Genomic DNA, 14,129 nt, shown 5'->3' on the forward strand with positions numbered 1-14,129 from the left:
AGCATAGCACGACACTGAATGGATATCTGAATCACAAATGAATCTAAGGGTTGGCATGTGTAGCCTGTGTGTCTGTGAGGGATGCTGGCATGCTCACACGACTTGCGAGTGTTCTATGAAAAAAATATCACTTTCCAATGTTGCGGTTGGTTTGGTACTTGGCCTGGCTGTTGGCGGTTCATTAGTTTTGTGCTTTGGTAGATCCAGGCTTGGAGCAGTGGGAGTAGTCGACAGGACATTGGTTGCATGGCCTCAGGCTACATTGGGACTCTACTGTACTGAAGCCCCCCCCCCCCCCCCATCGTCTGTTCAACAACATGGGCTGCTCTCACTACTATTGTGTCTTGGTGTCATAGTATTGATTGGTGTGATCTCGCCCTGTATGTATTTGTCCACAGTGTTTCTTCCTGTCTTGGACGTGCCAGTGGTGTTATTTCATTAATCAGCGGACCCACTTTGTTCCAGTAGCACGCAGGGCACAGCTAGTCTGGACCTCTCTCTCGCTGTGAGCATATGCTTTAAATCCAGCTGTGCGTGTGCAGTCCGCGCCCTAGGCCTACAGCAACTAAGATGTTTTGAGCAGGTTGAAATATTCCATATTGTTTTTTTAAAGTAGAACTAGCGACTATGCTCCTGGACCTGTTTTTTCAGCCCAGTTTTTCTTCAAATCTCATAAAAGAGAACTGGAAGGAAGTTTCACCCACTGGTCAACATGAATGGAAGTATTCAGAAAGCCCCCAGCCTACTGTACTGGAATAGATGGCCTAGCTGTTGTACTAACAACCAATGTGCTGTGATGTGTTTAGGAAGGGATTTCATCCTGAGGAAAAACCAAGAGGGTTTTCTTTGTCTCATTACTCTGGTAGAAAAAGAACAAGTCAACCCAGGACGATCTAAGACAAAACAGAGATTTAGCCTAGACCCTTTTATAGGTCAACGAGGACGCCTTTGGTAAAGAACACTTGGAGGCAAAACACGGTGGTATGAAAGAAGCTTGTGTCCCCATTCGGTGAATCTCCATCTACCCACCATTACCCACCACTTATCTATATTAGCAGTGGTGTAGCCTACATTGAGAAGGCTCAGCAGGCCATGAAGCTGGGTCCAGACCAGCAGTCTGTCTGCAGGGCATTGTTTACCACTGGCCACAGTCAGACGGTATCTCATCCTGTTGTTACACGGACAGAAATTAGGGGGGCCTCCATAAATGTGTTGTGTTGTGGTGAAGCGCAGTGCTTACAGAGATTAGCGTAAGGAGAAGTAAATAGCCTTATCTGTCGTGCCTGGGCAAATGATGGATGCTGGGGGAATTGATGGCTGCTCGCCCGTGGCAAGGATCATTTAAGGAGGGAGAGCTCTCTCTCTGTCAGTGAAGTAGCAGAGTGTCCTTGCCAGGCCTGAGTGAGGATGAGGATCTGAGTGTCTGGTGGCAGCCTAAGGAAAAGAGGCTGTTGCCTGGCTACCCAAACTCCTTGCTCCGGCCAAACGCTACGCCATGCCCACAGACGTTAGTTTCTTCTCCGCAAGGAGTCTGGATCTGAGTACCACCCCTACGATATCTAGAACGAATTGGTTAGAGATGATCCAATCGCTGAGTACCAACTCTACGATTTCTAGAACGGATTGGTTAGAGATGATCCAATCGCTGAGTACCAACTCTACGATTTCTAGAACGGATTGGTTAGAGATGATCCAATCGCTGAGTAACACCCTTCCATTTTGACGTCACCACAAACTACTTCAACAATGGCAGTCTCAGACTGAACTATGTAGCAAACCGAGCAACGGAAGAATTCAGTTTGAGTTGTCAGGCAAAAGAGGCTGAGGGATCTTTCTGGCAGTCTTTCCCACAGACTGGTCTCAGTCCAGCCTGGCTTTTTTCAAGTCGTAATGGTTGAAGGTTTGGATCCGGGTAGGGAAATCTTGGATCTGCGATTAGGGTTAATTTCTCCCTGGTGCAGGCCCATGCTGCTGGGCCAACACTGAGGATCATAGAGGAGCAGAGCCACAGAGCAAGCCTCTGCAGCAGTAAGCTTGGTTGGTGTATGTGTGCTGCTGCCCAGTGTGTGTGGTATAGTGCTAAACTACGCCTCAGCTGGCACCAAGGCTCAGCAAAGACATTGCCAGCTACACTGCTGTGTGTGCGCGTGCGTATTCGCACAGCCTATCGCGACTGTGTGCACCATTGACTCATTGATGTGCGTGTGTGCTGGAATGGTGTTTCTTTGTTCTTCTGGTTCTGCTTGTCTGTGTTGTCTAATGGTCCCATGTGTGTTGGCTAGGTTAGCACAACACCGCTCCTCCTGACTGACTAACATGGCACGCTGGATGCTCATTGGGCTACAAACTGTTGCGTAGTCGTATATTTATAGAAGCGGCCTGCCCTGACTAGCCAGCTGTTCCTCCTCCTACACATCATCATGGCCTCCGACACTGAGAGGGCAGGACACATCAGACAGAACAGCAGTGGCTGACTGGGCTAACACACTAGCTATCATTCTAATGCTAACAACAGTGGGCCAGATGACAGAATAGGGTCACAGGAGAGGATTTCACTGAGTTAACAGCTCTTGTTTATGATGGAGAACAGATAGTTTGGTCCCGTTGATCCAGATATGGTGTCCTCTGAGAGGAAGCAATAGTAGGCTGTTATGAGATTCTCATCGGTCTCTTATACAATTCCATTTGTACGTTTTTCATCTGTAGCACTACTTCTTTATATTTTCTCAACTTTTAGTCAGAGTTTAAACATATCTTTCAATTGGCTCTTCTCCGATAGAGAGATTTTTAGACTTAGTCTAAAACTATTTGACTGTAACCTTATTTCCTTTGTTTCCACAAGGAGACTGGCTAGTACACTGTACTGCACTGTATCGCTGTGGCTTGCTTATCTCCCACATCGCTATGTAAATAACCATGGTCAACAGAGATTGCGTCTGTGTGTGAGCGAACAACCAATCAGATTGGTTTCAGGCGTGTGAATGACTGAGTCGCTAGATATAGCCTATTCCCAGGGCACTGTAGACAAAATGACATGGCTAGGAACTACAAGTCTGTCATCTAGCAGATGACTGTCTTCTCTTTCCCAAGGCTTGTTTTGGTGTGCTGTGGTCGGCTAACGATGATAACTGGATGGAGAAGTGTCAGACAGTCTAAAAGCCGGTTACTCGTTTTGAGAGCGTGGTCAATGTATTGACTGAGCCTCACGGAGTCACATGGTGGTCTTGTCTAGACTGGATTGGTTTCGCAGAAAGTAGCGGATACCTAAAGAGTTCATATCATAGTAGGCTATGTGGTTTGATGCATCCCTGTTTTCCCCAAAATGTGCTTTGCTTTGTTGACCCTCCTAAATGCAAAAACATTCTTCATCTGCAACATGTTCAAGCATGCAGGGATGATCGGCGTCAATATTGAGTGAAGAGCTAGGATGATCAATTGCAATCATGAGTTGTGTGCAGTGATGTAGGCTAGCTGTTGCAAGGCTTAACTCTTAAACAGACTTCTATTGACATCAGGACTGTATGGCCTCTACATGTCAAAACAATGTGTCTCGCAATCTCTATTGTTCTAATGGTAAGTCTTTCCATCGCTCTCTCTCCCCCTCCCTCCATCTCTCCAGTAGAGGTTGTGGTGGAGTATGAGTACGAAGCCCTCCATGAAGATGAGCTGACCCTGAGGCTGGGAGAAGTGATCAGGAACGTCCGCAGGATGGAGGAGGAGGGATGGATGGAGGGAGACCTCAACGGGAAGAGAGGACTCTTCCCTGACAACTTCGTCAAGGTGAGTAGAGCCTCTCCCTATTTAGACAATATTATGAGAATTCCGGTTGACAGGTACAGTAACGAAAAGGCCCATATAGGAATCAAGCAGACAACTCTGGCGTTGCAACATGAACCATGTTCCCGGTTTTAACAAACAATCCTGACTGCTGGTTGCAGACTCGCATTTCAGTTGAAGACATGCACACAATTCTCTTTCTAATGTACTGTGAAATGGAGTTGTCATGGTACTCATTGCAACTTTTACATCAAGCTAGTTTTTACCATCGAGGACCACTTTGGAAACAAGTGTTTTAATTAATACCTTTCACCCTTTGCTCTCGTGGGATTTGGCTGATATGGATAGGGCTAAATTGAAATGTTTCTTACAGAATAAATATGTAAAGCCTATCTATGCATAACCATGGTAGCAATTGAAAAGGGAACAGGCGATTATGGGAACATTATTAGACCAAAGGTGAGGGCACAACATTTCACTTGACACAACACTGAATTCAAACGTTACTGTTGATTTTATGTACATTTTATATTTACTGTACTTTTTTGCCGCATTTGTTGATAACGAAATCTGAAAATAATCTCTACATTCAGTACTATGATGAGAGTATTCCTGAACAAGGTGGGGTAGGTGCAACATAAGACAAAACAATGACGAGGGTTTGAGTGAGAGGACTAATTAGTGTCTCCAACTGGCTACACACCTCTCCAAAGTGTGCACAGTTCCTAAGTAATTTCAATGCACTTTTATGACTGAAAGAAGAGTCTCCGACCAAAAGGTGTTTTTTGTTTTTTTGCTCCTAGCTGTGCCGTTGAGGAACTAGAGCAAGCACTCTTGTAGTTGTTTTGTTTGGAACACAACCCTGCATCCCGGGCATCACACAATTACCGTTTACACAATCCCCAAAATGTCAATTTTGTAAAACGCTGTCTGGGTCAGGTGGGCATCATTTGAAAGCCTGTTCTATTGCCAACATGACTAGCTAAGTTACAAAATACAATATTACAGTGTTAGGCTTTAACAATGCAATTCAGGGAAACAGAGCATCTTTTGGTGCGCATAGAAAGGAGTGAGTGCATTCAGGTCTGTGACAAACAGGCTCATTCTGGTCAGAACAACCCCATTCTGGTCAGAACAACCCCATTCTGGTCAGAACAACCCCATTCTGGTCAGAACAACCCCATTCTGGTCAGAACAACCCCATTCTGGTCAGAACAACCCCATTCTGGTCAGAACAACCCCATTCTGGTCAGAACAACCCCATGTCATCTTGTAACTGTACATCAAACATAGTGATTATAAACATTGACACTGTATATGACGTGAGTTTTATGATATGGAAATTTGAAGTGCACATTTGGTGTTTTGGCTTGCTTGTATGACATCAAAGCAGTATTTATAATCCTCAATGCCTCATCTTTCAAAATAGATTGAGTCCTCTTAATTTTCAGCATTTGTCTCACTCAGACAACAAAACATTTGCAAAAATTGCCCAATTACTGTGAGGGCTTGGGGCAACTTCTTGTTGCACGCGGTGCTCAAGTTCAGAATGGCTGTCAGTCAAAACCCATACAGCGCTGTGAAGCGTAGAGCCAGAGCTCTGACGTCATTTATAGCATGTTACTGTACAGCCACTGTGTTCCAACTTGGGTGTTTATCAGTGCCTTAATCTGCCATTTTCAACCCATATACGGGTATGAGTGTAAATGGCTATGTATGTGCTCTGTGCGATCCTCTGGGAATACATTGTACATCTTTTATATATATATTTTTTTAATAATCAATTCTATTAAAGTTTTACTGAACTTTGCTCCCGGACGCTGTTAGAAAATGTTTGGTCACAGAAGCACTTATAAAGGAATTAGTCTTTTCTCAAGGCCAATATGACAGGGTTCTTTGAGGTGTTTCTGAAGTGTATTATAATCAACAACTCTGCTCTGTGGAGGTGTTACTGTTTTAGGTGTTGGCAGTGCTGTCACACGTTTTCACCTTGTTTGCAATTTTGTCACCTCAGAGTCTTACTGAAATCAGTTTGTTTGTCCCCCTAAGGAGAAAAGGGATGAAACTCCTTTCCTCAATATGTGGTTGTTCTCAGTTTGTTGGAAATGGTGGCCAATTATGCAATAAAAGTTAGGTGTTTTCTGTATCTGCTACATTTGCTGTTTGTTCAGCTTCAACACAGTGAGCTATGCAAGTCAGCAGTAAACTCTATAAGGTGTTATTGTTCTAAGAATGGCCGTCAGTTTCCCTTGGGACAGAGCTTCGAGTCGGCCATAGGAGGATGTCTCTCTTTCTCTCTTCCCTTTCAGCAGTCTGGCTTCTCCCAAGGTCTCTCAACTCCTTGCCCCCGGCCGTCTCTCTTGGCTTGCTTTCCTTTAAAAAAAAAAATGTAATGGATTGAATGAATGCATTGAAATAGTTTCATAATTTATAATTCAGGAGTTGCTTGAGTCAGGACACTGGTTGAGTCGGGAAGCTGGTCTCCAGTTGGCACAGGAATATAGACTCGCTGACCTGTGTGAGAGAATCAACACACAAACACACAGTGTTGCTGTCTGTCTCCTCTGCTGTGGAAATGCCCAGTCAGCATGTGTAAACCAGGAAGCGGATGGAGTGGCGGATGGAGTGGGGTCAGTCTCAGGCTAGCCCTCTCACCCATACTGGTTTATCCCTTCACTGACAGGGGCAGAGCCAGGGAGTGTGAGGAGTGGACAGCGCCAGCGGCCTAGCCCTGTAATACTTCACATACCCCAATCATATGTGAGTGGGACTTTGCTGACGTTGGCTGCTTCCCCCTCTAGACACACAGTTAAACTCTTGATATGGATAGACTTTGTAGGGCCCTCCCTGTAAAATCTGCAATGCGGAGAACGTGAATGGAATCAGAGTCCAGACATTAAAACGGAATTCGACAATTATTTAAAAAAATGTATCGCACTCAGTAGGGAATCAACTAAATGTATTGAACATGTTTTAATTTGCCCAAGTTTTATCATAAGACATGAACAGAATGCATCAGTGATTCGTGTTTCCTGCAACTTTCTGAAGAGGCAACAACAATTCCCCCGTCTGTGTCTGTATGTGTGGTGCGCGCTCCCCACTTTGTGTAGTCATTAGCGATGATGCTTATGAAAAATCTTCTGGTGACATTCTCAGTTAACTTCAAAGTAGCCTATTCATACCTGGCAGAATGATATGATTATTTGCATCAATCCAGTAGGTATTTGTTTAGCATACTCTATCATCAGTGCGCCACAAAAGCAGCACTAAATAACAGCCTTTTGCTAGGTGCACATTGGAATTAAAGGATAACTACACACACAATCTAAATTTCGAAAACATTTCCCAGACCTCAAGTGGTCTCCTGATGTGGTTTAAGCATTGTTGTGGACTTAGAACATCCAATTTAATTGTTTTTCTATTTAAAATATATATATATATTTTTTGAGAGCGAATACCTGAAAGAACTGTGGAAAATGGAGAAAAAAAATAAATAAAGGAGAAAATGGGGTGGAAACAAACTATCGGGCAAATAATAATAAAACAGAGTCTATAGGCCGTAACTTTTTGCCTCTTAATCTCAGGATCCATTCAGGAAATGAATCTAATAGTCAGGGCGCGATACTGCGAACACAACAGTCACATTTGCGACCATTTGACCTCGCAGTGCGACACACAAGTTTTAATTGGTCGCAACACTGCAGGTGATTCATTTTTTTTCTTCCCCTGGTCACGTTAGTTTCACATTTAGTTATGATCGGGAATTTGCATATTCAAAAAGTAATGTGCAATTGACCAAAAATAAACCAACTTTCTCAAGAGGCAACAACGGCACGGGAATGCCCGTCTGCGATAAAGGGCGGCAGCTAGCCTAGCGGTTAAGAGGATTGGACCAGTAACTGAAAGGTTGCTGGTTCGAATCCCTGAGCCGACTAGGTGAAAAATCGGTCGGCGTGCCCTTGAGCAAGACTCTTGACCCTAATTGCTCCTGTAAGTCGCTCTGGATAAGCACTATTGATAAATGTCTAAAATGTAAACGTGATCAGGGTTAGACATACAGGGCTGTCTGCTGGCCCGGGAGGTTTTGGAAACACTCCAGGCCAGTTGATCATCCCCAAGTAGTCCGCTTGGGCCAGTGAAAAGAATATTGGGATAATGCTGTTTTTTTGTTGTTTAAAAAAAAAATCCGATGGATTCCCGAAGCTGTTCATAAAGTTTTTTTTTTTATCATGCACACGTACAGTGTAGCCTATAGAAACTCTGTCGGGCAGAAAGACTGTGCAGCTCTCAAACAGCTGGTTGTTGCTCAGATTATTATTTGAACCAGTAGATTTATTTCAACTTCACAGGAGAGCCGTTTGAATGTAAGACATTTTTTTTATCAAAATGCGTTTTTTGGCAGAAATGCCTTCTCGAACATGTGAACTTTCATGTGCCTTAAATAACAAACTTGTATGCCATCTGTAAATACGAATACAATTGTTAAATTACAAGCCTTGTTGGTTAAGCCACAGAAAAAGTGAGCAACCTTCCCACTAGCCATGATTGGCTGAGTTAACCTTTTAGGCAGGCTGTCCCGACGTCGGTACACTTATGACAACATCCAGCTCTATTGCAGGGCGCGAAATTCAAAATCTATTTTTTTTTAATATTTAACTTTCACACATTAACAAGTCCAATACAGCATTTGAAAGATAAACATCTTGTCAATCCAGCCAACATGTCCGATTTTTTAAAAATGTTTTACAGAGAAAACACCACATATATATTTATGTTAGCTCACCACCAAATAAAAAAAGAGGACAGACATTTTTCACAGCACAAGTAGGATGCAAGTAGCATGCACAAGCCAACCTAACTAACCTAGAACCAACCTAAACAACCTAAAAAAAACTACCTCAGATGAGGGTCCTATAACATGTTACACAATAAATCTATGTTTTGTTCAAAAAATGTGCATATTTTAGCTATAAATCAGTTTTACATTACTGCTACCATCATAGCTAAAGTCAGAAATCGCACGGGAGTAGCCAGAGTAAATACAGACACCAACGTCAACTACCTAATTACTCATCATAAAACATTTCAGAAAAATATATGGTGTATAGCAAAATGAAAGACAAAGATCTTGTGAATACAGACAATATTTCCGATTTTCTAAGTGTTTTACAGCGAAAACACAATATATCGTTATATTAGCTTACTGCAATGGCTAACACACAAAAGCATTGATTCCAAGTAATCGGTAGCGATAGCACAGCTCGACAGATATATTAAATAGCATCCCAAATTGGGTCCTTATTATCTTTGTTGAACTTCCATCAGAATGTTGTAAAGGGGTCCATTGTCCAGTACCGTCTTTCTTTTGGATCCAGAACGAACTATTTCCCTCTTGAAATAGCAAGCACACTGGCCGTGCGGCGCTAACCTCTCCTTCATGAAAGAATTCTTCCAAAGCATCACGTCTAAAGTCCCGAATAAATTTCAATAATATAATTAAACTATATTGAAAAAACATACTTTAGGATGATATTGTGACATGTATCAAGTCAAATCGAAGCCAGAGATTATATTCATGTATAACGGCACGTTTCCAGGAGGCAATACAAAGTCCAACTTCGCGCCATGGAGAAAAAAAATTATGGCGTTCCTCTCACTCCAAGAGGCTGTATTCATTCCCTGAACGAGATATTCAAGTGCTTTCTGCTCTCACTTCCGCATGGCAGCCAGGGGAAGGCGTATGACGTGTTTCTATGGTCCCAAGTGACATGCCCTTTTATAGACAAGCTCTTGAAAAGAGACCTCGCATTTGGAAATCTCACTTCCGGATAGGAAATGGGCTGTAAAAATAGTTCTGTTCCACTTAGATAAATAATTCAAACGTTTTTAGAAACTAGAGACTGTTTTCTATCCAATAGTAGTAATAATATGCATATTGTAAGAGCATAAATTGATTAAGAGGCCATTTGAAAATGGGCACATATTTTCCAGTTTTTCCAATACGCCCCCTGCAGCCATAAGAAGTTTTAATGAGTGGGATGGACATACCTATAGAGGAGTTCGGATTGGTCTGCTATATCCAAGGCTTCTGTCTATTTGAGCTCGTCAGTCTGTGTTGGTAATCCTGTCAAACACGTCTTTTTTTAAACATGTATTGTGGAGCTGCATAAGTGTTGCTCTCCACTTTCTGGAGGATCAAGTTTTGAAATCAGTGGAATTAGAGTATGATAGCTAAAGAGATGGAGAAAACACCTGTCTCCGGATAACATCTTCAAGCTAAGGGCAACAGTGGTATGGCATTCCTGACAGGGAGACGCGTCCATCATGCTTGATGATGTGTACAGTTAAGAAAGTCTAGTGTTAGCTAGCTACATTTTCAGATATTACACGTTTCTAATTTTGACAAAGTGGTTTCATTTCAAGCTAAAGTATACTGTTAGCTAGCTAGCTAATGTTAGCTGGCTGGCTCCCTACCTGACATTATTTGTTTTCCAGAGCCGTTTGCTTTTCTAGTTATAGCCTAATGTTAGCCAGCTAACATTGGACCTGGTTGGTTAGCTCCCAGCACTGTGGCATTGTTGGCACGTTGTTCATTGTTGCTTACCTAGCTAGCTATATGTCTTATGCTAAAGTGTACTGTTAGCTAGCTATCTAACGTTAGCTGGCTGTCTCCCTAGTGGATGTTATTTGTTTCCCAAAGCGGTTTGCTTTTCTAGTTAGAGCCTAATGTTAGGCATTGATGGCACTTTGTTCATTTTTGTGTAACTAGCTAACGCTAGCTGGCTGGCTCGTTAGCTAATGTGACGTGTGTGCAACACCCGTTGAATATGGCCGGAGTCAGTAAATATCTGCAAAAAAGTGAAATGAAATTGTTGCCAGCAGAGCTGGTTAGACTATTTGTTTACCTCTGGATAACATGAAAACAATCAGCCAGAGCATCAAGTGTGCGCTCCAAGAGCGAAGCGAGATGGGTGAGGCTAAAGCTTAAGATGGCGTGAACAATGTAGAATGGTTGTAGACAAAGAAGAGCTCTTCACTAGATACCAAAACCTTCAAAGGTTTTCTCAAAAGTGAATTTACAAGTTCATCAACTTTCAAAGCAGAATTACTTTCCCATTGTTCCTTAAATGAAATACCATGTTGTAGCTCTTTTTTTTACCATTTTGATTCTCGACTTTTATCCAATGTCTTTTATCAAAAGACACCATTTCACATTTTGCTACATAAGACCGAATCCAGGTGCTGAGTCACAATTTTATATATATATATATATATATATATATATATATATATATATATATATATATAAATATAAATATAAATATATATATATATATATATATATATATATATATATATATATATATATATATATATATATATAAATAAATAAACAAATGTGTGCTGGTGCCACCAACTGAAAAAGTTAGTAGCACCAGTGGAAAAAGTTAGTGTCGAACCCTGATATTAGTTGTTTTTTACAACCTTTTTAAGTGGAACTGTTGTAGTCTATAATATGATGGTTTTCTGTAGAATCAGCATGTGAAGGCTCTGCAAAGCAGGTTCGAAAGCAGGTTGCCATTAGTTCTTACTTGTTTAGCGAAGCGGACTCCACTGGAGACAGAGAGATTTCAGAGTGCTTTTTCGAGCATTCCTGAGAGATTCCGGCAGAGTGAGTGGAGCGGGCTGTGGCTGGCTGGCTGCTGTCCTAGCCTTTTTCTATGGTCTGAGCTGGAGAAGGGGCAGGTCTCAACATGAGCAGACACAGGCCCATAGAGTAGTAAAGTAAACATTTACATATTCACTCAGAGCGAACTGTATTCTATCAGTTATTAGTGGTTAATTTTGATGAAGCGTTCAAGCACACAAGGTGAGAAACCTGTGTCAGAGGAGAACTTTGAGTACAGTTGCTCAATAGTGTGTGTTTATGAGGAGTCTGTAAGAGCCTGTTAAAGCACTCTGAGGAGGAATGTCCCTGTGTAGTTGCTGCAGCACAGCTCAGTGAATAATGGAATTTCTGAGGAGGGTGTGGACATAGGTCTACAAAATGGTTGATTCCACTTCCACAGTTAAAGGGACAGCCTTGAGCTTAAATGTTAGCGCTAGATAAAGTGAGTGACTACACATGACATGATGGAGGTTTGGCCTGTGAAAGTTACCTTGGAAGTTCAATATGAAGGCATCATATCTGTATGCTATCAGTTAATGATTTGTAGGTTATGTGTTCCCTTTTACCATTCAAATTAGGATACACGATATATCGGTGAACATATCGGAACCTGACGATATTAGCTAAATGCCAACATCGGTATCGGCTGTCTAGTTTAATGCCGACGTTAAAAACTGATGTCAAAGGTAACATGCATACCTATAAAAGGTAGGCATATGACGTAATAACGCCACTTAAAATGTTGCGCTACACATACAACACAGCATTCCTAACCTAGCTCACACAATGTTTGCTGTGTGGATCAAGCAGTCATTTGAAAGAGTAAGAAAATGCCAACAAGACAACTCTTAAGGCGAAATCCATTAAAGCCAAGATAATGGATTTCATTGTCCTTGACAATCAACTGTTCTCTGTCGTGGGTGATGTTGGCTTTCGCCGACTGGTCGAGCACCGGTGCACACTACCAAGTGCGCTATTTTTCAAATATTGCCCTACCGGAGTTACACAGTAATTGCGTCACTGCTATTAGCTTCACAACATACATACTATGGAATGCCGTTTGGGTCTTTGCGTGTCAAAAAAGATACAGTAGCACTGTCAAAGCTGTACAAAAAGTCTGCAAACACCAGCCACGTACGATGTGTTTACAGTACTGCGTTGGTAATAAAGCATAATTTGTTTGACCGCAACTTCTGGGGTAACTAGCTTTAGCTTGGTAACGTAAACTCACTCACTTTTGTACATCGCCGTGGTCCGTACAATTGACCTTATTTAGCGCCCTAAAAACGTAATACCAGCCTGAAAACGATGCTCAGTAGAAACTGCAGTCATTTCATTATTCTAAGCAATTATTTAGGAATCTTTGTGATTAAGTATTAGCTAGGTTGCCACTTGTTGTTCGCCTATTGAAATTGAATTCAGTTCATGAAAATAGTTAGCTAGCTTCTTAACCCTGTTGCCCAAAGCTAAAGTTATAAGCAGCCAGCTCGCCTCATCTGGCTAGTGAGGCTCTACCGTACCAGGTTATGTGTTGTGAAACTAGCTACAATAAGGATTAGGCACAATAGTGGAATTTGGGGTTTGTCTTCAAAAAAAAAGTATGTCATTGACAGTGATGCAAATTAATTCAAATAGTAGAATTATTACATACTTTTATTTTGAATGCTAACCACAAAGTCCACTATTGTGGGTAATCCTTATTGTGGCTAGCTTCACATAGATACGTCAACTAAGTTAATACATTTGGGTTATTTTAGATGACACCTAGCTATATAGTTAGCTAGCTAGATTATGTCGTGTTATTTGACGGCGTTCCATAGAAATCCTGGTTGAGAATGGAACATATGAACAACGAAACAGCACAGCAAGTAAGTGAAAGAAATAGGTTTTGATTATGTTTTACTAGTAATGGGGACATGCGTAAATGTCAACAAAATAACCTTTATTTAACTAGCCAAGTCAGTTAAGAACAAATTCTTATTTACAATGACGGCCCGGGTGACGCTGGGACAATTGTGCACCGCACTATGGGACTCCCAATTACGGCCGGATGTGATACAGCCTGGATTCGAACCAAGGACTGTAGTGACGCCTCTTGCACTGAAATGCAGTGCCTTAGACCGCTGCGTCCGTGTGTGTTGTACTAGAATGCTTAAAAGGCCGCTATTTTTTTTTATATCGGTTATCAGTATCGTTTTTTTTTTTTTTTTTGCAAAGAAAATATCGGATATCGGTATTGGCCAAAAATGTCATATCGGTGTATCACTAATTCAAATAGTGCCCTGCAGTTTCTATTCCCATATGAAACTATGGACGTATTGAACATCTCAAGAGAATATCTTGAGAATACACACCGAGTCAAATAGAATCTCCCGAACTGAACTCAATACAGTAGGCCTACCTCTCGTGCCCACAGCCTCACAATCTCATTGAGCCAGCTAAGTTAAGTCTACGCTGAAACTGCAGCCTCACGAATCTTATCTAAATGCAGCCCCAGGAGGAGTTGGCTAGCTAGCTCACAGCACACAGCAAATCAGCAGACATCATCTTGATTGGGGAATTTCATTATGCGATTGATACTACATTCACATTTTAGTCAATTAAACTACAATAAGTGCATTTTACTAAATTTAGTTTAAGAAAAACACAGATCACAATCATTGCTTTCTTCGAAACAGCCACT

The 14,129-nt window shown here is 41.8% G+C and overlaps 1 protein-coding gene across 3 annotated transcripts in view; it reads left to right on the forward strand.

Annotated features, from left to right (window-relative positions):
• The window catches only part of cd2ap (CD2-associated protein), a 79,793-nt gene that overhangs the window by 16,801 nt on the left and 48,863 nt on the right, over nt 1-14,129 (forward strand). For 2 of the 3 annotated variants that reach the window (XM_055872590.1, XM_055872592.1), the window contains exon 2: nt 3,620-3,780. In XM_055872590.1, the coding sequence (XP_055728565.1) occupies nt 3,620-3,780 (161 nt within the window). The remainder of the gene's footprint in view (nt 1-3,619; nt 3,781-14,129) is intronic. The other variant, XM_055872591.1, reaches the window with a different exon arrangement.

Source organism: Salvelinus fontinalis, chromosome 20 (assembly GCF_029448725.1).
Source record: "Salvelinus fontinalis isolate EN_2023a chromosome 20, ASM2944872v1, whole genome shotgun sequence".
Taxonomy (NCBI): Eukaryota; Metazoa; Chordata; class Actinopteri; order Salmoniformes; family Salmonidae; genus Salvelinus; species Salvelinus fontinalis.